At 36.9% G+C, this 27863-nt stretch overlaps 1 protein-coding gene across 2 annotated transcripts; it reads left to right on the forward strand.

Annotated features, from left to right (window-relative positions):
- The first annotated feature begins 851 nt into the window (after positions 1-851).
- Positions 852-27483, forward strand: LOC129231273 (astakine-like). Of its 2 annotated transcripts, none has more exons than XM_054865560.1 (4): positions 852-996; positions 1434-1539; positions 23094-23179; positions 27214-27483. In XM_054865560.1, the coding sequence occupies exons 1-4, from the start codon at positions 943-945 to the stop codon at positions 27292-27294; spliced, it is 327 nt and encodes a 108-aa protein (XP_054721535.1). In that variant the 5' UTR covers positions 852-942; the 3' UTR covers positions 27295-27483. The 2 variants fall into 2 exon arrangements, with proteins under 2 accessions (XP_054721535.1, XP_054721543.1); XM_054865568.1 differs by lacking the exon at positions 27214-27483 and adding an exon at positions 25690-25835.
- The last annotated feature ends 380 nt before the right edge of the window (positions 27484-27863 follow it).

Here is a 27863-nt window from a genome sequence, read left to right on the forward strand (position 1 = left end):
TGTATGGGGTAAACGGAAATATCTAAATTGCACATCAGAAATAGCAGGGAAGGGTAAATTCACAATATTTTTAGTAGCATTTCACATAACAACTTTAAGTAATCTATTTTAAGACAACTCTCAAAGTACCTTCAATATGTTGCACCACACACCACACCAAATCACCACAAGTTTGCATTTACCCCAACTGACCCAACTGCAATTGAAGACACAGCTGATATTGACACTGACACTGCTTCTTTTGCATTTGAACTTTTTTTTTTTGGAGAGGAAAATATAACTTCACTAATCTTTGATTTACACTTCGTTTTCTCAATGTCATCTTCAAACAATGATGACGCCTACAATTGCTTGAAAACACAATCGGAACTCTCAAAGTATCTTCCCTATGTTGCCTGATTTTCACTCACCATTAGTTTAGTTTCAAAAATCACCAGAAGCGGGGTAATGTAGTTTGTTTCCATTTACCCAACTGACCCTTCTGCAATTGAAGATTTAGATGATATTTGAGCATTCGGAAAAATCCACCCATTTTTCTTTGACGAAGAATAAGAATGAGTATGATGATATTTGAACATGCTGGAACATTCCAAGTTCTTCTTCAAAGGCTTGGATTCCTCTGCATTTAATCAAAATGTGATTAAAAATTATGTAAATAAGGTGTTCCTTGCTTTAAACATTAGCTCAACCACCAGCTCATGGAATCTTTCTTACATCATTCCATTTTGATGTAAAAGAGATATGATGCCATTCAAATGGCTAGACTTGAAGTTTGCGTGCTGCTGATGATTAATATGTGATAAATGCCATAATTTTGAAATTGCTTGATTTTAGTGCTGAGGAAATCGTAAACAGAGAGATATATAGTTATAAAGTAACCGTCAGCTTTATAAACTGTTCGGCAAAAGTATCACAATTTGCAGCTTCATCATCACAGAAGACATGCAGCTGTCACTTTTTTTGGGAATGGTTCTGACTCTATGTCTCCAAATAAAGGTAATTTGCGAATAATTATTTTTTTCCCCTCGGAAGGTGTTTTTCGCGGCAAAATAGCTCCAATAGAGAGTAAAAGAACTTGCTTTTCACGGAAAAGTTAACTTCACGCAATGAATAAATTTGTGCGCACATTTTAGTGCTTCTACTTTGAGTCAGGTGCTTATTCTTGAGTTGTTCATTTAACATTCTTTCATTTCAAAGGGAAGAAATTTCATAAATATTTCTTTGGTAAGTTAAATGTGAAGTTTTTTCACTCTAACTGCAGAACTTTTTCACATGTAATAACCAGAAATAGTTTCCTGTTTGTTGCAAGCATGATGATGTTTATTCTATACAAATTAGAGCAAAATGTCTGTTTACAGTAATAGGATTTAAAAATTTCCCCGTACTTTGATGCTTTTCTAAAAACTGATCCCTGAAAATTTATTTTTCCCCAGACATCAGAAGCTGCGAATTGTTCTCAGGCGGATCCATCCTGCCCCTCAAATTTGTGCTGCTCAAATGTCAATGGATCAGTTAGATGCAGGAATTTGGAAAGCAAAAGTAAGTTAGTAAGGGATCTCTTCCGATCTATTCGGGTTCAGTTAAACAAATTTTACACTTTTTCTTTACAAAATCTGAAGTAACGAATATTAAATTGCAAAGAATGAGGTGGACAGGACATGTTATCCGCATCTCTCCCGAACCCATCTCACTTTAACATCCCAAATGCAAGAACCACTGGCAAGCGTCCAAGAGGAAGACCAAAATGTACATGGCTGGATTGTTTCGAAGGAGATTTTTAAACAATCAAATCCTCGAATTAGAGAAAAGAACAAAAAAAAAAAAAAGAAAAAAAGAAAAAAAGATCCAACTGGAAGGAACTTACGGAAATGAACAGGACCCACAATGGGTTGTCGAGCCAGTGACAATGATGATGATGATAAAGTAATGAATAATTTTTTGTACCAACCAGCACTGTACGAATTAGCTCATCCGACATAAACTAATACGCTGTTGTTGTCTCTCCTGATGTTCTTCAAAATCAAATTAGCACATCTTCTAGATCAGTGATTCTAAACCTTTTCATTACTGCGGACCACTTAGTACCCTTCCGAACCCTAAGCGAACCACGTAGAATAGAAATACTATTTGCACAACAATTACATTCGGCGAAAAGATACCATATGTTTTCCTGAAGAATTTAATTACAACAATACAAACTAGTATGTTGTGGCCATCACGAAACTTTCTTCTATATTTTTCTTTTTTTTCTGATCCCTCTCCATGCTTGACGAGGAAGCAATATTCCCAACAAAAACAAAATTACACATGGAAAAACTTGACGACCATCCCAATGTCTGAATTATTGCAAAAGCAAAGCAAAGAGCGAAAATTGAAAGTTATTTTAAAAGCCTTGCTTGAATTAATTACAAATATTTTATTTGTTAACAAACATAAGATGGCAACAATTAAAAATTTTAAATCATTGAGATAATATTTCCGATCATTTCCATACAATTAAAATCACGAGAAATACGCAGACGATAATCCATTACGATTTATCTTTCTTATTGTTGCATTAATAAAGCTATTTTTATTCGCTAAAAAATAATGATAATAATAATAAATCAGCACCTCTTGGCGCGATTGGCGCCAAAATTGAACCAAAGCCTGTTTACATATGGATTCACATATATTCCAAAATTCAACCAGAACGTAGCATTACTTCTTGAGATAGGGCACTCACAATGGAAAAAAAAGAACGGGCGATTGCGCTACCCCCTTTTTGAGCTATTGACACCAAAATAGAATCAGCACTTATACCCTCTAAGGGCTACTTGTCGATAAATTTTTCTTTCATTCCGTTCATTATTTCTTGAGATACAGCAGTCACAATTGACGACAAAAACGTCCTATAGCTCAAGCCCCGTTTGAGTTATTGACACCAAAATTGAATCAGCACCTGTTCCTGTTAATGGCAACATATGGACCAAATTTTGTTTGATTCCGCCAGTTACTTCCTGAGGAATAGCAAGCACGCGTAACTCAAAAAACGTCCCATTGCTCCACCCCCCTTGGAGGAATTCGCGCCAAAAACCAATGGGCACAAGTTCACATACGGGCACATATGTGTACCAAATTTCGTTCGATTTCATGCGGTAGTTTTTGCTGTAGAGCGGCCACAAAAAACTGGTCACACATAGACGTGACACACATACATACACACATACATACATACACACACACACACAGACAGACAGATATTTTCCAAAAATAGTCGAAATGGACTCAGCACACCTCAAAACGTTCGAATCCGTCAAAATTCGAAATTCGAAAATTTGCACGAATCCAATACTTTCTTCTATATATTAGATATAGAAGAAAGTAAAAATACACAGATAACTTTTTACTAGATTTTTGCTAAATTTTCACTAGATTTTCAATATCTTCAATTTGAACAATAAATTTTCAAAGTATATCTTTGATCAGGGGCGGATGGAGTCCGCCCAGAGGGCGCCAAAATTAAGTTCCAAAACGTGCTCAGATTCGAGGGTGCAAAGAAAAAAAATTATTAATAATAATAATAACTAAGTCGCACAGGTTCAGAGGCGCAAAAAAGAAAAAAAAATCACGAAGTCGCACAGGTTCGAAGGCGCTAAAAGAAAAAAAAACAGAGTCGCACAGGTTTGAGGGGGGGGGGGGCAAGTTCGAGGGCGCAAAAAAAAAATCAAAAACAAAAGTCGCACAGGTTTGAGGGCAAAAAAAAAAAAAAAAATACACGGAGTCGCACATGTTCGAGGGCGGGAAAAAAACTGAGGCGCACAGGTTCGAAGGTGTACAAGAGGGAGGGCGTACCGACCCGCAGGCCGATGCGCTGGCGGGGCTAGATCGCCCCTGGCTTTGTAAAAAATTTATTAAAGGTATGTCACACGCAGGAAAATTAGTAAAAACCATGATCTAGAAAATGCTCAGTTATAAAACTTGTTACTGGAACTCTTTCTATATATATTGATTCTTTAAAATACGTCAGTATGTGTTTTGCGATTAATAATTTATTAAGTCATATTTATTTATGACTGCCAATCATCAGGGCGTCCAAAGTTAAAATTTTTGGGAAAGGGAAATTGTCAACTTACCGAATGAAACTTCAAATCTTACCGAATGACAAAATACGAGCATGCTTATTACGTACCAACATCACACACACAAATAAAATAGAGAAAGCAGAAATTAGACATCCTTACAAACAAAAATATTTTATGTTGCCTCCAAATTTTCAGAACTGTCAGTCATTTTTTGTCATATAAGGAAAGTTTGGGGATGTCAAATCGTCGAATTGGAGAAAAGAACAAAAAAAAAAAAAAAAAAAAAAAATCCAACTGGAAGGAACTTACGGAAATGAACAGGACCCACAATGGGTTGTCGAGCCAGTGACAATGATGATGATGATAAAGTAATGAATAATTTTTTGTACCAACCAGCACTGTACGAATTAGCTCATCCGACATAAACTAATACGCTGTTGTTGTCTCTCCTGATGTTCTTCGAAATCCAATTAGCACATCTTCTAGATCAGTGATTCTAAACCTTTTCATTACTGCGGACCACTTACAGTGGCGGATACAGCCGGCGGGCAACCGGGCATTTGCCCGGTGGGCCGGCCATGCTTCGGGCCGATCAACTAACAGCAAAGTCTTTCGGGCCTGTCTACTATCAGCAAAATCTAAATTTTGCGCGCATGTGTTTAGAATAACGCAAATTCGCAAAACACAGCCTTAGTTCCTCTTTACGCATGGGCTAAAGCTTGCGGGTGGAAGGAGGCAGGGTCGTCACCAAGAGGGGGGGGGGGGATTTCTGAAATGGGGTTGCCCAGGGCCTGATTACCACACGGGTTGACTAGGCCTAGGTTTGGGTTCCCATTTTCCTGAAGGGCCCCAAATTTTAAAAAGAATTATGCATAGCATTGCAACGTTATGAGAAATACATGTTATTTTTTAAAAATAAAAAATTATGACTTATTAATTGGAAAAAAAATTCTTTAAAGGAGAATTTTTAATCATTTTGCCAGTAACGAGTTTACTTGGTCACGATTATGGGGGGGTCCAAAGAGGTTTCATAAATGCACATGTCGAGGGACTCATCACATTCTAAGACGGCTCTAGTCTTTCGCCCATGAACATCGCTAGATCAGTTTCATAAAACAGGGCGATTAAGTTACTTGTTATGACTGCAGAAAAGGACATACTAGCCAAGCACTGTTATCATTACGGAAATATTCAATCAAGTTCCGAGCATTATAAAAAAACCTAAATGGACAATTACAATCACAATTTTCCCCTAAAATAAGGTTTAGCTAATACTGTATCAATTTGTTCACCATTAAAGCGCATAAGTGTTCCTATCCGTTAAATTTCGTTCAAATAAAACATATTTTAGTTGTTAAGAATAATTTCCTCATATTTAAGTGATATCCCAATCGTTAGGTAAAATTTAATATCTATAAGAGCTATGGGGCCGTTACATCTCCTAATGCCAGGGCCGATTTTTTCAGCCAATCCGCCACTGACCACTTAGTACCCTTCCGATCCCTAAGCGAACCACGTAGAATAGAAATACTATTTGCACAACAATTACATTCGGCGAAAAGATACCATAAGTTTTCCTGAAGAATTTAATTACAACAATACAAAAAATATACAGATAACTTTTTACTAGATTTTTGCTAAATTTTCACTAGATTTTCAATATCTTCAATTTGAACAATAATTTTTCAAAGTATAGCTTTGATCAGGGGCGGATGGAGTCCGCCCAGCGGGCGCCAAAATTAAGTTCCAAAACGTGCTCAGATTCGAGGGCGCAAAGAAAAAAAAATATTAATAATAATAATAACTAAGTCGCACAGGTTCGAAGGCGCTAAAAGAAAGAAAAAAAAACAGAGTCGCACAGGTTTGAGGGGGGGGGGGGCAAATTCGAGGGCGCAAAGAAAAAAAATCAAAAACAAAAGTCGCACAGGTTTGAGGGCACAAAAAAAAAAAAAAAAATCCACGGAGTCGCACATGTTCGAGGGCGGGAAAAAAACTGAGGCGCACAGGTTCGAAGGTGTACAAGAGGGAGGGTGTACCGACCCGCAGGCCGATGCGCTGGCGGGGCTAGGTCGCCCCTGGCTTTGTAAAAAATTTATTAAAGGTAAGTCACACGCAGGAAAATTAGTAAAAACCATGATCTAGAAAATGCTCAGTTATAAAACTTATTACTGAAACTCTTTCTATATATATTGATTCTTTAAAATACGTCAGTATGTGTTTTGCGATTAATAATTTATTAAGTCATATTTATTTATGACTGCCAATCATCAGGGCGCCCAAAGTTAAAATTTTTGGGAAAGGGAAATTGTCAACTTACCGAATGAAACTTCAAATCTTACCGAATGACAAAATACGAGCATGCTTATTACGTACCAACATCACACACACAAATGAAATAGAGAAATCAGAAATTAGACATCCTTACAAACAAAAATATTTTATGTTGCCTCCGAATTTTCAGAACTGTCAGTCATTTTTTGTCATAGAAGGAAAGTTTGGGGATGTCACAGTGACCTGCCGTGGGGCGCCTTGCCAATCATATCACTTATTTTGTCCAAATATTCACCATAGACTGCTTTAATTCTCTGCGCACACATGCATTGCATGCAAGTTCCTAATAAATAATTTATAATACACAACTTTATACATTTTTATTTATAATTATAGTAGTTATTGAGGTTTGCTTCCAACATATTAATTTTATGAATATTTTTCTTCAAAATTTCATCACGAAGATCACAACAAAGTGGATAAAAATAAATCGGATTCTCCACAATATGCTTTAAATAGAAGAAAAATTAAAATAGAGAGAGAAAGAGTGGTTTAGAACATTGTAAGGAAGAGACACAGCCGTTCTAAATCTTTTTAAGGTAAAAATGAATGAAAAACAAAAGCATATCAAGAAATTCAAGGGCAATGATATTTAAATTTAAATAAAAAGGAAAACATTACGTAAGATATCACTGTTAAATATCACCTCAATTCAAAGCGCCAAAAGTTTTTTGTTCTGCGGCCAAAACGTTTGCTTTTCAAACGGACTAGAATTTGAGGGGGAATTTGAAAATTCCATTTTACGCACACGCGAACGTCGTGTGCGGATACATCCGCTGACGTGCGGATACATCGCCGCGGAGTTGCACGCCATTCGTAATCGTAAAAGTTCATACTCTTTACTTCTAATTCGTTTTAAATTGATATTGATATTATTTATTTAGATTGTAAAAATTATTACCAGACAGTATATACACCCGCGCGTTCGGTGGATGTATTCGCTGCGGGCACGGATGCGATAATCGTTCAAAATCTTACTTCTAATTTGTATAAACTGATATTATTTAATTAATTTGGAAAAATTATAAATGGATAGTATATACGTATAGTAAGCGCGCAAGGTGGATACATTCGCTGCTGTGCGGACACATTCGCTGCAAGCACGCGCATGTCGCCATGATCGTTCAAGTTCTTACTCTTCACTTCTAATTTGTTTTAAACTGATATTATTTAATTAATTTGTAAAAATTATTAATAGATAGTATATACGCAAGCGCATAAGGTGAATATATTTGCTGCTGTGTGGATACATTCGTTGTGAGTACACGCATCTCGCGACAATCATTCAAGTTCTCCTTCTTTACTTCTAATTTGTTTAAAATTAAACACTGCTAATGTAAAACGAAGTAATCATAATTAGATACAGACGGACACAGATACAGTGGCGGATTGGTTGAAAAAATCGGCCCTGGCATTAGGAGATGTAGCGGCCCCATAGCTATAATAGATATTAAATTTTATCTAACGATTGGGATATCACTTAAATATGAGGAAATTGTTCTTAACAACTAAATATGTTTTATTTAAACAAAATTTAACAGATATGAACACTTCTGCGCTTTATTGGTGAACAAATTGATACAGTATTAGCTAAACCTTATTTTGGGGGAAAATTGTGATTGTAATTGTCCATTTTTAAGTATTTTTATAATGCCCGGAACTTGACTGAATATTTCCTTAATGATAACTCTGCTTGGCTAGTATGTCCTTTTTTGCAGTCATAACAAGTAACTTAATTGCCCTGTTATATGAAACTGATCTAGCGATGTTCATGGGTGAAAGACTAGGGCCGTCTTAGAACGTGATGGGTCCCTCGACACAAACATACATTACTGGGCCCTCTCATGAACATTCCCTCTTTTATACTGCCATGTCCTGACGACCCCCAGACTCGATGCGAGGACAAAAACCTAGCGGGAGGGGTCGAGTACGAGTTTGGCAGCCCCTTAATATTTTTTCAAACGCATGTATCAATACAAAGAGAGAGAGAGAGTGGACTTAGCTTTCTGGCTTCTAGAAGTCACTAAAGTAATAGCAATATAAACTTAATGGAAAGATTAATGTTGAGACTGAAATAGGGCGGGGGGGGGGTGTCCGTGGGCCTCTCCCCCGGAAAATTTTCGAAAATCTAGTCTTAAAAACTCAATTTTAGACAATATTTGGTGATGTTAGGGGAACGTAGGTTCAGGGCTTCTCCTGCTGCAATTTTTCAGAAGTGGAAATCCAAAAACAGAATTTTAAATTATCTTCGAGTATATGGTATAAAGAGCGGTTCCGGGGGCTCTCCTCTGAAATTTTTAAAAATATATTAGTTCTGAAAACGCAGTTTTAGAAGATCTTTGGTGATTTTAAGTCGAAATAGATTCCAAGGTCATCCAACAGAAAATTTTCAAATTGAAGTCTTAAAAGCCTTTTTTGGTAAAGACTAGGACACCGGCAGTTACTCGAAAATTAAGTTCCGAAAATGAAATTTTTGCTGACATTCGGTGATGTTAGCAAAAGGAGTTTTCAGGAGGCTCACCCCGGAAAAATTTCGAAATTGAAGCAGTAAAAACGAGATTAAAAACGTTCTTCGTTGAGGAGACGGGGCACTTTCTCAGAAAATTTTTGATACTGTTAGTTTAAAAACACAGTTTTAGACCATCTTTGGGAATGTTTAAAAAAAAATGGGAGAGGTTCGAGTACTTTCCTCCAGCAAATTTTCGAAACTGGATGCTCCTCAATGGTATTTTAAGATTGTATACTTTTAAATAATTTTACGTAAAAAAATATTTTGTCACTTTTATTCCAATTGTTATAAACAGAGTCGCCGAGAGCAAAAGCGGATCCGGGGAAAAAATGACAAAGGTCAATTCTTTCACAAGCCTTATTCTACATCTTTCACCATTAGGATATTTTACTCTCTGCACGAGTTCAATTCCGAGCCAGGCCCCTATTCCTCACGTCGGCCCTTGTTGTAAGTTGCATTTTATAGCAATTGTGAATTGTCATTTATAAATAAAAGCGTCAAAAAGACCAAAAGTATTTTAACTTTTTATGACCGCTAACATTTCCCTGCTTTTTTTTGTTTTTTTTTTAAATTTATTCATTAATTTTTTATTATAACACTAAAAATGTATTGGAAGCCGCAAAACCCGACTAAATAAAAGTGAGGGCCTAGGTTCATATTAATTTGGAGGCCCCTAGAAGACTATGCAGTGTTTCATTTACATTTTAAAAGCACGAATGCACTTTTGGAGGCCTCTTTGTCTAATCACAAAATTATGTATAAATCACTTATGTGCATTTATGAATCCCCTTTGGGCCCCCTCATAATCGTGACCGAGTAAATTCGTTACTGGCAGAATGATTAAAAATTCCCCTATAAAGAAGTTTTTTTTCAATTAATAACTCATAATTTTTAATTTTTTTAAAAATACATGTATTTTTCATATCGTTGCAATGCTATGCATAATTCATTAAAAAATGTGGGGCCCCTTAGGAACATGAGGCCCCAGGCCTAGGTCTAGTCAAACTGTGAGGTAATCAGGCCCTGGGCAGCCCCATTTGAGAAATTCCCCCTCCTCTTGTGGTGACGGCCCTACTCCCTCCACCCTCAAACTTTAGCCCATGCGTAAAGAGGAGCTGAGATAGTGTTTTGCGAATTTGCGTTATTCTAAACACATGCGCGCAAAATTAACATTTTGCTGTTAGTAGACAGGCCCGAAAGACTTTGCTGTTGGTTGGTCGGCCTCAAGCATGACCGGCCCACCGGGCAAATGCCCGGTTGCCCGCCGGCTGTATCCGCCACTGCACAGATACATTCGCTGCTGTAAGAAAATATTTGGTGCTGGCCGGATACATTCATTGCGGACATGGCTTTGAAGGCAAAGGTCAATTGAAACAGCTACTTTTTTTTTTAAAACCTTTTTTGTCTTGTTTAGGCCCAGATATCTGCTAAAGTCGTGAGTAACCCTCGGATATAAGTATAAAATTAACTACTCAAAACCGTACTAAGAAATACATAAAATAGCTTTCGTTTCTCTTGACTTTAGTAGTGATACGGTCTCAAAGTAGATGATTTTTTTTTTAAAAAATGCTTAAGTTTAGAGGTCAATAACTTTAATCGCGACTAGTCAGTAACTTTGGGACACAGCAGGATGATCGAGCAGGGACAATTTGAGAAATTTAGGTCAGTTGACTTGGAATCATCTTGATAAAACATTGTGATAATTCACATGCATCTTTTGTTATTTTTGACTTTATAATGTTCATAAATCAATGCTATATTTTAAGAAGAGGTTTGCAATTGGGTAAGAGATTGAGTTCATAATTACAGTAGAATTTGCATACACACTACTTAGTAATAAACTTTTATAAATAAACAAATTTATTAAGTAAGGCTCAAAAGTAAAAATATATATAAAACGTCAAAAAAAAAAAAAAAAAAAAAAAAAAAAAAAAAAAAGAAAGAAAATTAACTTACATTTTGAATTTAAATTATGTTTTTCGCAATCACGAGTTTCAACAAGACCCTGCACATTGGGGGCTATAGTTTCTAGAAACGGCTCCTGTCCCCCCAAGCCTGCCCCTCCTCCTGGGCGTTTACGTGTGTATAGTTGTGTGTGTGTGTGTAGGCGCGTGCGTGCATGTGTAGGCTTGTTTGTGTGCGTAGACGTGTGTGTATATGTGTAAAGGCTTGTGTATGAGCGCGTGTGTGTGCATGAGCGTGCGTGTGTGTAGGACATGGATACCACCGACCAGGAGAAACTGATTCGAGGAGGCAGTGGTCGGAGCCGCGCCTGCTGAGGACGGTGGGCGGTGGTGCTGCAGAGGCCCCTGGTACAAGCTGAAAAAGGCACGGACATCAGAAACGGTCAAATAAGAACAATAAGCAATCGTGATTGCTCAAAAAAATAATAAAATAAAAATTAATTTGATTTTTTTTCATCTTGAATTCAAATAATGTTTTTCGCAATCACGAGTGTGTGTGTGTGTGTGTTTTTTATAAAATAATTTATTTACAGCATGCTCCATGACGCAAGTCATACCACATGCATCCACAATCAATTACATTCAGCTAAAGATGCATAGAGAACAACACGTAAATCAGGTGTCCTTACAGCGACAGACAAAGATGAAAAACAGAAAGCAAATTCAAAGACAAAGAAAAGGAATACTGTGAATAAATTCAAGGAACTGCACACTGTACATGTGTGTGTGTGTGTATGTAGGTGTGTGTGTGGGGATATGTGTGTTTGTGTGTAGGGGGTATGTGTATGTGCGTGTAGGCATGTGTGTTTGTGTCTGTGTGCAGGCATGAGTGTGTGGGTAGTTGTGTGTTTGAGTGTGTGTATGTGTAGGTGTCTGTATGTATGCGTGTGTGTATGTGTTTGTGTGTGTAGGTGTATGTATGTGTGTGCATGTGTTTGTGTGTGTACATGCGTGTATGCATGCGTGTAAGTGTAGGATATGGACGCAACCTCGAGACGGTTCTCGCTAGAGGGGCAGCATCGTGAGGCGGCCGGTCGACGGTGGAGCTGCAGAAGGTGATGGCGGGAAAATAAAAGGAAAGAACAACAAAACAGTCAAATAAAAGCAATAAGCAATCGTGATTGCTCAAAATAAATAAATAAATAAATAAATAAATAAATAAATAAAATTTAAAAATTAATTTGAATTTTGACATCTTGAATTTAAATTATGTTTTTCGCAATCACGAGTGTGTGTGTGTATGTAGGCGTGTGTGTTTGGTGTGGGGGTATGTGTGTTTGTGTGTAGGGGGTATGTATATGTGTGTGTAGGCATGTGTGTTTGTGTCTGTGTGCAGGCATGAATGTGTGAGTAGTTGTGTGTATGTGTTTTGTGTGTGTATGTCTAGGTGTCTGTATGTATTAGGGTGGAACGAAAAAAACAAAGTTTTTATTTTCGAATCGTAATAGTGCGGAAAAGTTGCGATTGGTGAAGACTTACAAAACAAAACAAAAATTTTAAAAATCGGATAATATCTTCCGATCCCGCAACGAGACTGAATATTTGAAAAAATGGAAAATGTCGCGTTTTCTTAGTGATTTTTCAAAAATTTTGTTTTAATGTTTCTTTTTAAGGCTCTAAGACGGAAAAGTTACGATTAGTAAAACCTTCAGAAATAAAAAAAAAATTGAAATCGAATAATACCTTCTGATCCAGAAACAAACCTAAAAAATCGAAAAAGTTGAGAATTTCAGGTTTTTTTTTCATGAATTTTTAACATTTTTGGTTCAATGTACTTTTTCAGGCTACAAAACGGAGAAGTTACGTTTAGTGAAGACTTCAAAAAAAAAAAATTTTTTTTGAAATAAAACAATATTTTCCGATCGCGCAACGAACCTACATGTTTAAAAAAATGTAAACTTTAAGCCCTTTTTCAGCTTTTTTTTTATTTTAGTTTAACGATCCTCATAAGTTCGGTATGAAATACTAATAGAAGAACGTTCGTTTATAAAACAAATGTGATATTTTAGTATTAGCCTGCCTGTGAAATTGTCGACATGGCCCTTTAATCCCGCGAGTGTGTGCATCTAATACACCCCATTAGCGCCTCACGATCTTGAATTTATGAGCTTTTTAGTTGGCTTGCGTCTATAGGTATCTTACTTAAATGAATAAAGCATCAGTATTTCTAAATGTTTCTAATGTGCGTGTGAAGTCGATTTGCTCTGCTAAACGTGTTTTAATCATGAATCCATCTTTGCAGAAAAGAATTACGAGAAAGTCCTTTCAGTGCCTTATATTTGGCCACCCGAGAGATTTGCCAACAAACAAGCTCCCTACTTATGAAAATGTACTTCAAAGTTGCTTTCAAGAGAGATTTGAGTTAGCTAGAAAAGTCAAACACGAAAGTGAGTTTTTCTATTGTTAAGGACATAGTGGCGCAAAAAGTTTATATGTATCTTTGATAACGCCTCGATTCCTACAGTTTCCTGAAAAGAATTGCTCAGCTCATCGATATCTTCTACAAAAAATATCTCAATTTCATGAGATCTTACAACCGAGACAAGGATAAACCAAAGTTTAAAGAAAGGATTGATTAATTTATATTACACGACCATTGCAATGGGCTATTTGTTTATAACATTTCATTGAGTTGCCTTTTCGCCATCTTTTTCTGCATTTGGATGGTGGAACAACTGGCCCAAATTCGTTTTCTGAACCAATAGGAGAACAACTCAGAGATTGCAAAAAACTGCCAGTAACAGATTTTCAAGCAATTGACTGTACAATTCCAGATGTAAACAGAAAGTGCTTGAGCAAGGATCAAAGATATCTTTTAGATATATCTCAGGCAATAAAGGGTGGCAATTGCACAAATGATTTGTCAAATCGTGACCACGGTCCATTCTCACAGTCCAGATGGCGCACACTTGTGCAAATAGAGCCCTTAGACTGTACGCAAGTGTATCGATCCCATGAGGTGAGTTAAAAGACATAGTGACTTTTATTTTGAGATGTTACATGCCGATCTGGTTTGAAATAAAGAACCGCAAAAATTTCACAGATGGTGCCATTCATGTTTACAGAACAATTTAAACCTGTCGATACTTACCTGGCAATCTAAAACAAGTTGTTTACCCTGTCATTGAAAGAAACTCTTTCTTTGCGCATCCCGAAAACTTATTAATGTCAATGGTGTTTGATGAAAGGAGGCACATAAGAGAACTAGCGTTTAAAAACGTCTTGAAAGTCAGAGTGTCTGTTTCTAAAGGCAAAAGCATTGGAAACTTTGTCACTCCATCTCTAAATTTCGAAGCAGAAGATTACACAGAGATTATTAATTGGAACACGACAAAGCTGTCTTCTCCACCTTTTCTTCGAAAAGTTCCTAACAAAGACATTGAAAATCTTATTGCAACAGGCACTATACCCGACTGGGATATAAAACTATTCCCCTGCCATACGCAAGCTGTCGAAAGATGTGTGAAGCTAGTAACGGAGGCTTCGCTCAAAGTGTGTGGATTTAAATCAAGAGATGGCTACTAAGAGCAACATTGAAATCTAGATCAATTATGCCCGAAATTTCCAAAAAATCTGATTATAAATTAGCTTCAACAAGTAACACTTAAAACAATAAGACTTGTATACAGGATTGTAAATTTTTTAAATATTTTATAACTTTCTATTATTTGAAAATGTTTCATTGTTGTAAAGAATGGTAGAGTTTTGCATGTTTAGAAGATACCTTAAAAATCAAGAAATAAATTAATGTTTAAGTGTAATATTAGGGTTTTTTAAAAGGCTTTTCCCAGTAAAACCGGGGAAAAAAACAAGAACAATTTTATTTTTAATCACTAAGAAAAGATGAAATTCTCCCGTTTTTTTACTTTTCATGCTTGTTCCTGGATCAGAAGGTATTATTTGATTTCAATATGTTTTTTTAAATTTCTGAAGGCTTTAACAATCGTAACTTTTCCGTCTTAGAGTATTAAAAAGAAACGTTTGAGCAAAGTTTTTAAAAAATCGCTCAAAACATGAAATTTTCCATTTTTTCAAATTTTTAGGCTCGTTGCGGGATCGGAAGATATTATCCGATTTTAAAAATTTTTGTTTTGTTTCGTAAGTCTTCACCAATCGCAACTTTTCTGCACTATTACAATTCGAAAATAAACCCTTTGTTTTTTTCGTTCCACCCTAGTATGTATGCGTGTGTGTATGTGTTTGTGTGTGTATGTGTTTGTGTATGTGTGTGTATGTGTTTGTGTGTGTAAGTGTGTGTGAGTGTAGTTGTGTATGTATGCGTGTGTGTGTAGGATATGGACGCAACCTGGAAGCGGTTTTCGCTATAGGAGCAGCATCGGGAGGAGCCGGTCGACGGTGATGCTGCAGAGGGTGCTGGCGGGAAAATAAAATGATAACACATCAAAACAGTCAAATGAAAGCAATAAGCAATCGTGATTGCTCAACAAAAAACAAAAAAAAAAAAAAATTGAATTTTTGGCATCTTGAATTCAAATTGTGTTTTTCGCAATCACGAACGTGTGTGTATGTATGCGCGTGTGTGTTTGTGTAGGCGCATGTGTGTGTGAGTGCGTGTGTGTGTGTAGGATATGGACGCCACCTGTACACGGTTTTCGCTATAGGAGCAGCATCGTGAGGAGCCGGTCCTCGGAGGTGCTGGTGGGAAAATAAAATGATAGCACGCCAAAACAGTCAAATGAGAACAATAAGCAATCGTGATTGCTCAAAAAAAAAAATTAAATTTAAATTAATTTGAATTTTGACATCTGGAATTCAAATTATGTTTTTCGCAATCACGAGTGTGTGTGTGTGTGTGTATGTAGGCGTGTGTGTTTGTGTCTGTGTGCAGATATGAGAGTGTGGGTAGTTGTGTGTATGAGTGTTTGTGGTAGGGGGGGAAGGTGTATGTGTGTAGACATATGTGTTTGTGACTGTGTGCGGGCATGAGTGTGTGGGTAGTTGTGTGTAGGTGTCTGTGTATGTGTTTGTTTGTACGTGTGTGTATGTACGCGTGTAAGTGTAGGATATTGACGCAATTTGGAGATGACTTTCGCTAGAGGAGCAACATCGTGAGGAGCCGGTCGACGCACGGTGATGCTGCAGAGGGTGCTAGCGGGAAAATAAAATGATAGCACATCAAAACAGTCAAATGAAAGCAATAAGCAATCGTGATTGCTCAAAAAAAAAGAAAAAAAAAACAGGTTTATTAGACAATAACAAACCTAGACGATCATCCCCGAATGGGATGAAATTTTATAGAGGCGTAGAGATGTCTTTGAAACTAAACTGATGCAAATTTTCAGCTTCCGAGATCCAAATCCTGAGTATCTAGGATCTCCAAAATATAAAGCTCCAAAATCAGATTTGTGAGAAAAATTGCCATGTTGTGGTCAAGGTAACAGAAAATTTTATTTCACTGGAAGCATTAAATTTTTGGGAGCTTAAAGTACATTAGGCGGTTGATTCGTTCTAGTATTTATTGAGCAATCACGATTGCTTATTGCTTTCATTTGACTGTCCTTGACGTTACGGTTCCTTTTTCAGCTTGAACCAGGGCTGCAGCACCACCGTCCACCGGCGGCAGCGCGGCTGGTCCTGAGCACTGTCCACCGGAATCCACTTTTGCTGGGCGGTGGCGTCCATGTCCTACACACGCATGGTCATATACACTCCCCAACGTGCGCACGCCTTTACACACATACACACGCCTACGTGCACACACGTAAGCCTACACACACAACTATACACACGTAAGCACCCAGGAGGAGGGACATGCTTGGGGGGGGGGGAGCCGTTTCTAGAAACAATAACTCTAATCAGTAGGGTCTTGTCGCAACCCGTGATTGCGAAAAACATAATTTGAATTCAAAGTTTCGGAATTCAAATTAAAATTAAATTTTTTTTATAAGTTTGAGCTCATAAGATTTTGAGTATCAAGCATTTTAACTCGTGAAAAAACGCTCTTTTATACTGAAATTATCATTTTTGAGACCATTTAATTTAGTAAGATGATTAGATCTCATGGTTTTCTGATATGAGTCTAAAACTACACCACGTAGAGCATAATTACAGCTCTTGCTCAAAGTTATTGACTCAGGCGTTTTAGAATAATCAACCTAAAACTGTGATTCTTTTTGTTTTAAATTATGAATTTTAAGATCGCGTAATTAAAAAAGTTGATTATTTGTCGTGGGTTTCTAACCTGGACCTTAAACTACACCACTCGTACTATAACTACTGCTGTGTCCCAAAGTTATTGACCTCTAAACCTAAGCATTTAAAAAAAAAAAATCATCGACTTTGAGACCGTTTAACTACTAAAGTCAAGAGAAACGAAAGCTATTTTATATTTATCTTAGTACTATACTGTGGTGAGTAATTAATCATATACGTATTTCCAAGGGTTACTCACGGCTTTAGCAGATATCTGTGCCTAAACAAGGCAAAAAAAGTAGCAGTTTCAATTGATCTTTGCCCCCAAAGCCATGAGTGAGACACCAAAGTATTTATGCTTGCATGTACCTAGTATCAAGTAGTATCCACATTTGAAAGAATTGGCTTGGTTCTCTCATTGCTTTTGAAGCAAAGCAATCATATATTTAACTCTTTTTTTTTTTTCACGACCTCAAACTTTGACTTCTACTCAAAGACAAACAAATTAGTTTTTCGGAAAAAGAAACTTCACTTTTTCTTATAATAGTACCACTAACACATCCTGCATTTTTTACGAAAATTGAAGACATCAACTATCAAAAGTGTCCAGCTTTAAAAAAAAAATGACTCTTAAGATTAATTTCAACGGGTTCGGAGGGGGGGGGGAGAGTCCTCGAACTCATCCCATGCTCTAAAATCATCAAAGATAACATACAATTACGTATGTTACGTGTAATTCAGTTTCGAAAACTTTCCTGGGTGAGTTCCGAATGTTAGTCACCTTCGATGGTCTAAAATTGCATTTCTAACGCTTCAATTTCTAAAAGTTCCGGGGGGGGGGAAGCACCCCCAAACCCCTCCCTCCTTTTTTTAACATCATCGAAGGAAAACAAAGAAAGACATTTATCCCTCATTTTGTCTAGAGGGGAGCGCGACTGGGGAAGGGGAGGGGATACGATTTTGATAGAGTTCGGATATGTGAGGTGGGGCGTAATCGCTAAGTTTGGCCTAGGGCGTAAATGGATGTTAATCCGGCTCTGTTGCTTTCATATTGCCTTATTTACAGGCCCAACGGTTCGTCAGTTACTTTACGAATTGACTGTCATTTTTTTCTCCAAAGTGAAAAATTACTTTCATTCAAAAGACCGTGGTTTGTTGATTGCATGATATGAAATGTCGCAGGAATTTTTGTCGACGCAGATGTAAAGCCGTAGCAATGGCCTGCAGCAGTGCCGAAATAAACAGGCTGTCTCATTGTCAACATTTTGATGCCATAACGCACACTAAAAAAGAAAAAAAACTGCCTGTTTATTACAAAATTGCTAGGAAAATGGGCTTTCGTAAAGGTCTCTAGAAACAATACAGCTCCTTCTTGAGAAGTGTTACAAAAGAATAAGCTATATCGTTGCCGGAGAAATTTGTGGAATACCAGTTTCCTAGAGAATTTCTAGTGAACAGGCAGTATTTTTAGTATAGCGCTCGATATCAGTTGTTGACGGTCTCGTCGCCGAAGAGTCGTGAGTTCAATACTGGCCAGTTCCAAAAACTCTCCTTGGACACTAATAATGACTGGTGCACATCAAATCTATTTCTTAATCATAAAATTTTCCAAGTTCTCGTCACAAATCAATGTCTCAAGAGGTTCTGCTCAGCTTCTGGTTTGGGTCAAAAAGACTGAGTTTTCTTCAGTGCCCCATCCAACGTATATACCATGTGGATTCACTGGGGCCCTGAGATTTCGAGACAGAATGCACGAGCCAGAGGCAGACACTACTATATTTTGGCATCACTTTCCTATACATGCTTTTCTTTCTGAATCATGCGAGATTCAATACGAATATTAGCGAAATATGATAACTTAGCTAACAACTAACTATGCAAGTCGAATACTACCTATGATCTCAAAGGGGCTGATAGTCAACTTGTAGTTATAGAAACCTTAGTCTATAGAAGGTAGAACAATGGCTGGCATGAAAAGCTTAAAGTCAGCAAGACGTCACGAGCAACCGGGTATTCTTAGAGAATGTTGCACGTCTTGTTCTTCATCTTCGTGTTTCTTGCAGTTTTGGTTTGATGAGGACTACAATCTAAGTGTTTCGCCTACTTTACATATGATATATTTTATTCCATATAGTACAGAATTCAACAATGCATGAAAGAATTTGCAGCACAAACCAGCACATCCGGAACGAGGGTAGGAGTCGAACCCACCGCTTTAAGTGTGGAAAGCAATCACTTAGACCAGGTCTCCCCAACCTACGGCCCGCGGGCCGAATCCGGTTCGCGAACAGATTTTGTCCGGCCTGCGGGTGTTCACCCCATGTTTTTTCACTGTATTATCCATCAACAAGCCTTGTGTGGGAAATACTTGAAAGTAGCTGAAGTACTACGTAGTTGTAAAAACAGTTAACTTCATTAGATCAAGTTCCATCAAACATTGTCAATTTTTTTTTTTTTTTTGAGAAATCACGATTGCTTATTGTTCTCACTTGACAGATTTGATGTGCTATCATTTTATTTTCCCACCAGCCCTACTGTCCCTCGGCCGGCCGCCTTACGATGCTGCTCCTATAGCGAAACCCGTCTCCAGGTTGCATCCATGTCCTACACACACGCACATACATACACAGCTACACACACACACGCACACATACACACACACAAACACACATACACCTACAAACACATACGCATACATACAACCTACACATACACACAACTACCCACACATTCATGCCTGCAAACAGACACAAACACATATGCCTACACACACATACACATTCTCCCTTCCCCACACACACAAACACTCATACACACTACCCACACACTCATACCTGCACGCAGACAAACACACATGCCTACACACATACCTCCCCTACACACAAACACACATACCCCCCACACATGCCTACATACACACACACTCGTGATTGCGAAAAACATAATTTGAATTCAGGAAGTCAAAATTCAAATTATTTTTTTTTTTTGCTGAAATCGACAGAGTTTACCCAGATGTTCCGTGCCATTGTGAAGTTCGCTGGTTGAGCAGAGAAGTATTGCAGCGGTTTTTTGAACTTCGAGAAGCGATTGACATTTTTATAACTGAATTGCGTCGTCCGGTAAGCTGAACTTTCTGACAGTGTATTTGTTTGAAAATTGGCTTACGTTGTTGATCTCGCGACCAGTGGCGTACCCAGGGGCTGGCAGGAGTGGCTCTCACCAGGAGCGCATCAGCCAGGGGTTTTTTAATTTTATTCAAAAAATGATCATATAAGTAGAAAAATGCTTTAAAAAATTAAAAAACTCGCAAGAAGAAGAGCTAGAGGTGAAAATGAAACAATCGTTAATTCTCAAAAAAGGGGGGAGGGGACTTTTACGCGTAGCGTTGAATTTCATTCCTATTCACTGAGTTAGCTAAAGACTTCTATACACAATTTGTATACCAGGGAGCAGTGGTGGTGGACGTTCTATACTGGATGATTCTACTAATGAACTAAAATTTTTGGGAAGGTGAAAATTCTCAATTTGCCAAATGAAATCCCAATTCTATGAATGATAAAATTCAAGCATGCACACATTTTAAGACCTCATTTGGAGTATGCTGTTCAGTTTTGGTCTCCTTATCTTAAGAAAGACATTGTATTGGAAAGGGTTCAAAGGCGAGCTACAAGGCTAATAAATGGACTTTCTCATTTAGACTACGATTGCAGGCTTAGAAGGCTAAAAATGTATCGTCTTGAGCAAAGAAGAGACCGAGGGGACATGATTTAGTTGTTTAAATTTATTAAAATGAAAGATGTTACGGGGTTGAAGTCTAGCACTGAAAACAGGACAAGGGGTCATTGTTTTAAGCTATTTAAATCTCAGGCTAACATGGATGTTAGGAAAAATTATTATTTTAGAAGGGTAGTGGAACCTTGGAACAGTTTACCGGAAGAGGTGGTAATGAGCAAGGGAGTAGATAGTTTTAAGAGAGCCACTGATCTTCACTGGGGATAATGACTACTGCGAAGAAACATTGGCCATCATTGAAAAAATTTAAAAAAGAGAGAATATATATTAAAGTTGCAACACATCCTTATTTGCCGAATCAATTAGTCAAAATGCCCCCCCCCTCACCCCCCCCCCCAAATGAAAGAAATTTCTGTGAGATCTCTGTGACTTCCGGTGAATTTCCATCGGGGCGACCTTGAAGGAAGGCAGGAGGGGCGCAATTTCTTAAGTTCGCCAGGGGTGCTGAACCCCATAGGTACGCTACTGCTCGCGACACATATTAATTTTATGAATTTGAAACTGCAAGGTGAAAACTCTTCAGTTTGTGACTTATACTACCGTGTCAAAGCTTTCAGACAAAAACTCATACTTTTTGAAAAGCATTTAAGATCTTTGAACTTTGACCGCTTCGAAACATGTAAGAATTTAAGTGCAATAATGGTGCTACCATCTATCGGTATAAAAAATAATGGAGGCAAGGCACTTAGTATGCAGTCCTCGACATAAATACAGTTGTAGTCAGTTGTGACTCGGAATAGAAATCGAAATCGAAGTGCACTAAGCTCTGCTACCATTCCCAAGGATCACGTTTCGGAAGTCATGTCTCAGCTACGTCATGATTTTGAAAACTGCGTTGAAGACTTTGGCCGTGCTTCAGATGAAATTTAACTCTTTAAAAACCCTTTTAAGTGTGATATTGACAATTTGCTTACTTAAATTCAACTTAAAATCATCGAGTTAACAACTAATGACTTACTCAAGACAGCTTTCCATCAGTAATGCCACAAGGGAGATAACCTACCTCCATTTTACCGTTCTCTAGCAGAAAAAGACTTTAAGAACTTAAAATATCATGCTAGGGCTATGTTTTCTCTTTTTTGCATCCTCTTGCAAGTGTGAACAGACGTTTTTAAAATTGAAGGATGTTAAATCTAAGTATAAATCTTCTTTATCAGACGAACACTTAAAATCTCTCTTAATGATCGGAACTACGAAGTTTGTCCCTGAATGGACTGAAATTTTAATCGATAAATAAATGTAATCTTCTCGTTGATTTTTTAACTTTTTAAATTTTTTTAAAAAGGTTTACACGTGTTGTGTTCTCTTTTATTTCCAAGTTTTTAATCATCATTAATTCAACAAAATAAATTTGTTGTTCATTGCAATAATTTTGTCTTGTATCATTCACTCATTAGCCTTTTTTTTAAAAAAAACTTCACTTTTTTTTGTGACAAAGAATACTTTTTATTTCAGTTTTCTGAACTATTCTAAGTTTTACAAAACTCCCTAACGTTACATTAATAGAGATTTACAGGCACTTAAAGCATAACTTAATTTAACTAATAGCAAATACCTATAAGGAAATGTAGCAACTTAGAAGCAAGCTAAGAAATTTTCAAAAACCACTGACAAATAAACCATCTGAGCTAAAATATTGTTGGTCTGTCCCGCCTAGCCTCCAAAAATGTACAATGTGGCCCGCGAGTGAAAAAGGTTGGAGACCCCTGACTTAGACTACTCGGCCACTGAGGAGACTGTTGCACGTCTAATAGATTGTGGAATAATAACGAGATTCAGTAAGGAAGGAGGTCGCTCCTGCATGTGTAACGTGAAAGGAGGAGAAAATTATCCTTATCTGGCGAGATTTCTTAAAATTGTTAGAAGCAGAGATAAATTATCTGCCAAATTGCAACCGTGACTCTGTGTTAGAAGCTTCGTCTTCTAAGTCGGAGGTAGTGGATTCGATTCCCCCGGTGCTCTGTGCGTTATTTCTTTCTCTTTTATTGTAAATCTTTCCTGTGGGTTTCCGGAGGCAAGGCACTATGCATGGGAATCTGTTTAACTTCTGTATAAATAAATAAATAAATCTGCCAAAGTGTACTCCAATCAAAAGAAGGTTCCTATCGGTGTGACTAAAACTTGTATTGCGGAAAGAGGCGCTGGTTACCTCGACAGAAAAAGCATGCTCCTTTTAACTCATGCCCTTCTCTATGATTCAAACGGCTAAAACCTAGATAGATGTTCAAAGTATTTTGTTTCGCAACATATAAAAATTTGAGTCATTGTTTTGTGTTCCAGATACGCTCTGCAATCCAAGAATGGGGAGCGTCGTCTACATAAATTACTGCCCCTGCCGTGTAGGATTAAGCTGCTCACAAAACAGTGTAAGTTGCTTTTATACATTAATCGATAGCTACCATTTCCCCCCCCCTCCCCCCCCCGTTACCAGCTGGGAACAACAATCAATTTAATTTAGAAAACAAAGTAATGAACTGAAAACGAAGAAAATGTTTGAAAGAAGTTACGAACGTGTTCATTTAGTAGAAATCTAGAAAACGTCGTTTTAGATCATTTATGCCTAGGTTACCGGAAAAGTGTGTAATTCAGTTATTCCATGGAATGATTAGGTATTTCATGAAATAATTTGAGAAATCAGCTAAAGTGTGTGTAATAGATGAAGAATTTTATACTTCACATAGTCTATGAAATAACTAATAATTGACCCTTAAAGTGAAAAATTAAAAAATCAAAGTTATTTTACAAAATAATTGATGATAAATAGCTAAAATCTCTCAAAAAATACATTTTTTTTTCGTATTGCAGATGATTGATTGATAAATAATGAGGGAAAACAGAAGATATAATTTATTATGGCTCATATTGCTAATCTTAGTTTAAGCACCGGAAGAAGCTCATATAGGAAGGTTGCCATCAGTGGATGAAGTAATAGTTTTTAATTTTTTTAGAACGTAATTCCAACTCAAATTTTTCACTGGCTATTGAGATAGTTAATCAGTATATTTCTCTTTAAATAAGAATATTCATTTTATTCATAAATATATTCAATAAAGGTTAAAAATTAAAAATAAATATTTCAGCATGCGGTCCATTCATGGCAACCGGTTGCTATAAGTAGACATCGAGTTTCCATAGATGGACCACACTCTCAAATAAGAAAATCAATGTGTAAATTACAAATATTTCCTACTGGAGGACAATAAACACTACAAATAATAATAAGTTATTGTAAAAGAAAATTTTTAAAATTATTTTTTGCATAGGAGGAACATAAAACCCCTTTGCACTCGCACAGCACACAGCTGTTGTCATCACACTTCGTTCACAACTTGATATTGTCCCAACCTGTGACTAATCCTCCTTAGCTAAAACCTTTTGGGGCCTCTTTTGAACTGCTTTGCATTCTGTTTCATTTATAGTGAAAATTTTTATTCCATTGAGATTGTTCTAATCGACAAGGCTCTATAAAATTTCAAAGAACTTACTGACAATTCCCTTACTGAAACCAGAAGCTCGAGCTATTACATTATTATTTGGTAACCAGAGACTTAATTCAGGGTACCGTTGAGGGAAATCAAATCTAGAGGACATTCCACATGACACTGAAGCGAAAATATGCATTCTTTCTTTTTCAATTATTTTTTACAGCAAAACGTGAGTATCTTAGTGTTTTTGCATGCCACCTGCGCATTAAAACGCTACTTTTCCTGTACTGCTGCATTTTCTTTGGTCATATTACAGTGAAGTTACCGAAAACACATCATATCACTTTAAAGAATGTGATGATTCTTACATTGGTAAAGCAGTGGCGTACCTAGCATGGAGGACACCCGGGACGGTAATTTTTGATGTCAACCCCCTACCCCCTACTAACGCGAAAAAAAAACGGTTTTAGTGTTCTATGTCAACATGAAATTCATGCAATGTTCAGAAACAACTACATACTTATAGAACAAAATTTTAAGTTAGCTAATGCATAAAAGACAAAAAAAAAACTATAAACATTTTTTATAATACTTGCCCTAGACGCCTATGCGCAGGGCCGTCGCTAGGTCAAAAAGTAAGGGGTGTATGAAAAAAAAATCGCTCCTCAAATTATTTCAAACACAGGGAAAGTTAATGTATTTTAGTTTTTTGACTTTAGAGAAAGTTACTACTAGGTCTAAGCATTGACAATATGATTCTAGTGCAATTTGTAGTCTTAAAAATGCATTTTAGATGAGCTTTGATAATGTTTGGGGAAGAAGAGATTCTTCGTGGTGATGCAATCGCGTTTAATAGGGTAAATATAACTTAAAATACAGGAAGGGCCGTGGTAGCCCGATCGGTAGAGTGTCGGACTCGGGGCCGGAGGGTCCTGAGTTCGAACCTCGATGGTCGAAGACCCACTGTCGCCATTAAAGGGGACTGGGCGACGTCAAATATGCGCGTGGTGTCAATGTCCTCCAAGTTAAACGATACCTATGGGGATGCTAGCACCATGTAGCTATTAGCTCCTGGTCTAGTTCTAAATTCTCATAAACTGGTGAAATTCCGGTGATGGTGCTGCCATCTATCGGTATAAAAAATAATGGAGGCAAGGCACTTAGTATGCAGTCCTCGACATAAATACAGTTGTAGTCAGTTGTGACTCGGAATCGAAAATACTGGAGGAAATTTTCTGAATATAGAAGCATATATATTTTTCGAAAACTTACAATTCCACTTTGGGTGTCTCCTCCCCCCCCCCTCCGACGGGTGTCACCCGGGGTGGACTTCCCCCTCCGACCCCCGGCAGCAACGCCAAAGGGTAAAGTGTTTAGAATTCTTTTTATGAAATACACTAAGCTTTAAATATTTGACAAAGTATTTCATCGCAATAAATTTTTCATTTTAGAATCGTTGCAGAGCTTGAAGATTACGAGAAAGAATATTGCCGAACATTTTATTCCGAAGAAATACGTGTGTTATCACAAGAAAATATGTGTACCAAGTTAAATAAAAGAAAATATTGCAAAAATCCTTAATGTGAAGGCTTCATTTATTCAAATGAATAATATTTCATACAAACGATCAACTTTATACATATAATTACTTTAAGGACATGTACCCCATTGCTCAGAAGGAGGGGCATACTCGAGAAGGCCGACGGACCAAAGAAGTTTGCATTATGAGCATAGAAAATATAAATCAAAGGAACATCAACTAAGGTCAAGTGAAAATAATAAGCAATTGTGATTGCTCACAAAAAAAAGTTTAACTCCTTTACATTTGAAAAAATTATTTTCTACTTCAAAATACCTTACGGGAGCAGGAAAGTGTTAAAAAACTAATTTGAAAAAAACTAAAATGCATAGAAAAAGAAAGAAAACGAAAATGCAGTAAAATTTTTTAACAGGTGCATGGGAACACAAATCCTTTTTTTTTTTTTTTGGCTATTGAAATTTTTTTACAATATACAATAAGCGTTCAAGGATGTTATGTGATTTGTACATAATGATTTTTAAATAGAATTTTAGAAAAGGAAGTGAATAAAAAATGATCGGATCTTTTCTAATGAGATTTCAGTTTACATTAAAGAAACTTTAGTTTTTTTTATAGCAAATTCCCTCAAAGAAATTCAAGTTTCATTCGTTTGGAAATGAAGTAGCAGTTTTTGAAGTGTAACCACAGACTTCGCTCATAAAGATTGAATACAGGGTTGATCCAGAAATAATTTTTAGAGAGGTCACAGGAGAATAAAAAATGGCTCTTCATAAAAGTTTGCTCAAGAAAGTTCAAGATAGGATTTTAAAACGTTCTTAGTATCTCCTAAAGACAATTAGAGCCATCAAAATAGATGAAAAAAATGCAAAAGTTTGGAAAAATTCGCATGGAGTCGAAAATTGGTACAGAACAAACCTTTAGGACCCCATTAGAAATGAGATGTCAAAATTCCCCATTGAACCCCATGGAGCTAAAAATTTTATTCAAGGTTGAAAATCAAATATTTTGATAATTATCTATAAAAGAAAATCTACATATTCAGAAAATATCAATTTATGCCTAAAATTCTATTGAAATACATAACTGTTCTTAGAATTCTTCTCAACAAGCTGCAAAGTAATTTCTCTCTCTATATACATATGTGTATATTTATAAATCTGTCTTATGCAAGGGTGCGGTGTAGTGAGTGGGGTTTGGCAATCAGCTCTCTCCAGAAGACAGAACCCTTGGCTTCAAGAAAACCATAATGCCATCTTATGTAGTTGTGAGAAAAAGGGCAGAGTTGAATTTCTTTATAGTCCTTTGCTGACATGCTCAATATTAATTTATTTTCGGCCCCCTTTTTCCCAGTTGACATACTTTTTCAATGAAAAGGGTTCAAACCCCTCCCTACTTCATGTCCTGTATACTATTAACAATACCTTTCTACTTTCAGGGACGTTGCAGAAGAAATTTGGAGCTAGAGCTTCCCCTGTTGGAAATACCAAGTGTGGAAGTGAATATAGCTAGAAAATAGTAAACTGCTTCATAAACTACTTACTGTCTTTATAATATTAACTAAATAAAACTGATACAATGAAAGTTTCTAACATACTGATCAGTTATTAGTGGAAATGAAAGCCATCAGAGAAACTACTATAGTAAGCTTTTTCATGAAGTTTTTTTCTTGTAGGCTCAGGCCCGGATCTATAAATTTTGGGCTCCCGTCCCCTTGCACAAAATCTGTAGGGCCCCCTCCCCAGAGGCCAACAGTAAATATTTGCAATGTTAATAAGTCTTAGTGCTTGTTTTTTTTTTTTTGCTTTTTCAAGGACTTAAGATCCATTTTAATGTTTTTCAAGTACTTGAAAATTAAACTTTTTACTTCTAACTTTTTTAAAAGCATACCAACCATGCTAAAAGAATATTGGGTTGATGATGTCTGTTCAAACCGTATAGTCTCTGCTGTTAATATCTATTTGCTGTACAGATTTCAGTTTTCTGAAGGAATGCTTTGCAGGCAAGAATTTACTCTATATGCTAGGGCCAGCAAGTTTTATCAAATTAGTCAGCATATTATTTTTTATTACACAAAAATATTTCTTA

The sequence above is a fragment of the Uloborus diversus genome, chromosome 1 (assembly GCF_026930045.1).
Source record: "Uloborus diversus isolate 005 chromosome 1, Udiv.v.3.1, whole genome shotgun sequence".
Taxonomy (NCBI): domain Eukaryota; kingdom Metazoa; phylum Arthropoda; class Arachnida; order Araneae; family Uloboridae; genus Uloborus; species Uloborus diversus.

What these genes read in the sequence shown, in the direction of transcription:
- LOC129231273 (XM_054865560.1), top strand. Translation starts at nt 943, where the DNA reads ATGCAGCTGTCACTTTTTTTGGGAATGGTTCTGACTCTATGTCTCCAA. An exon ending in CAGGAATTTGGAAAGCAAAA is followed by an intron (nt 1,540 to 23,093) that starts GTAAGTTAGTAA and finishes TTTGTGTTCCAG; the next exon opens with ATACGCTCTGCAATCCAAGA. An exon ending in TAAGCTGCTCACAAAACAGT is followed by an intron (nt 23,180 to 27,213) that starts GTAAGTTGCTTT and finishes TTCTACTTTCAG; the next exon opens with GGACGTTGCAGAAGAAATTT.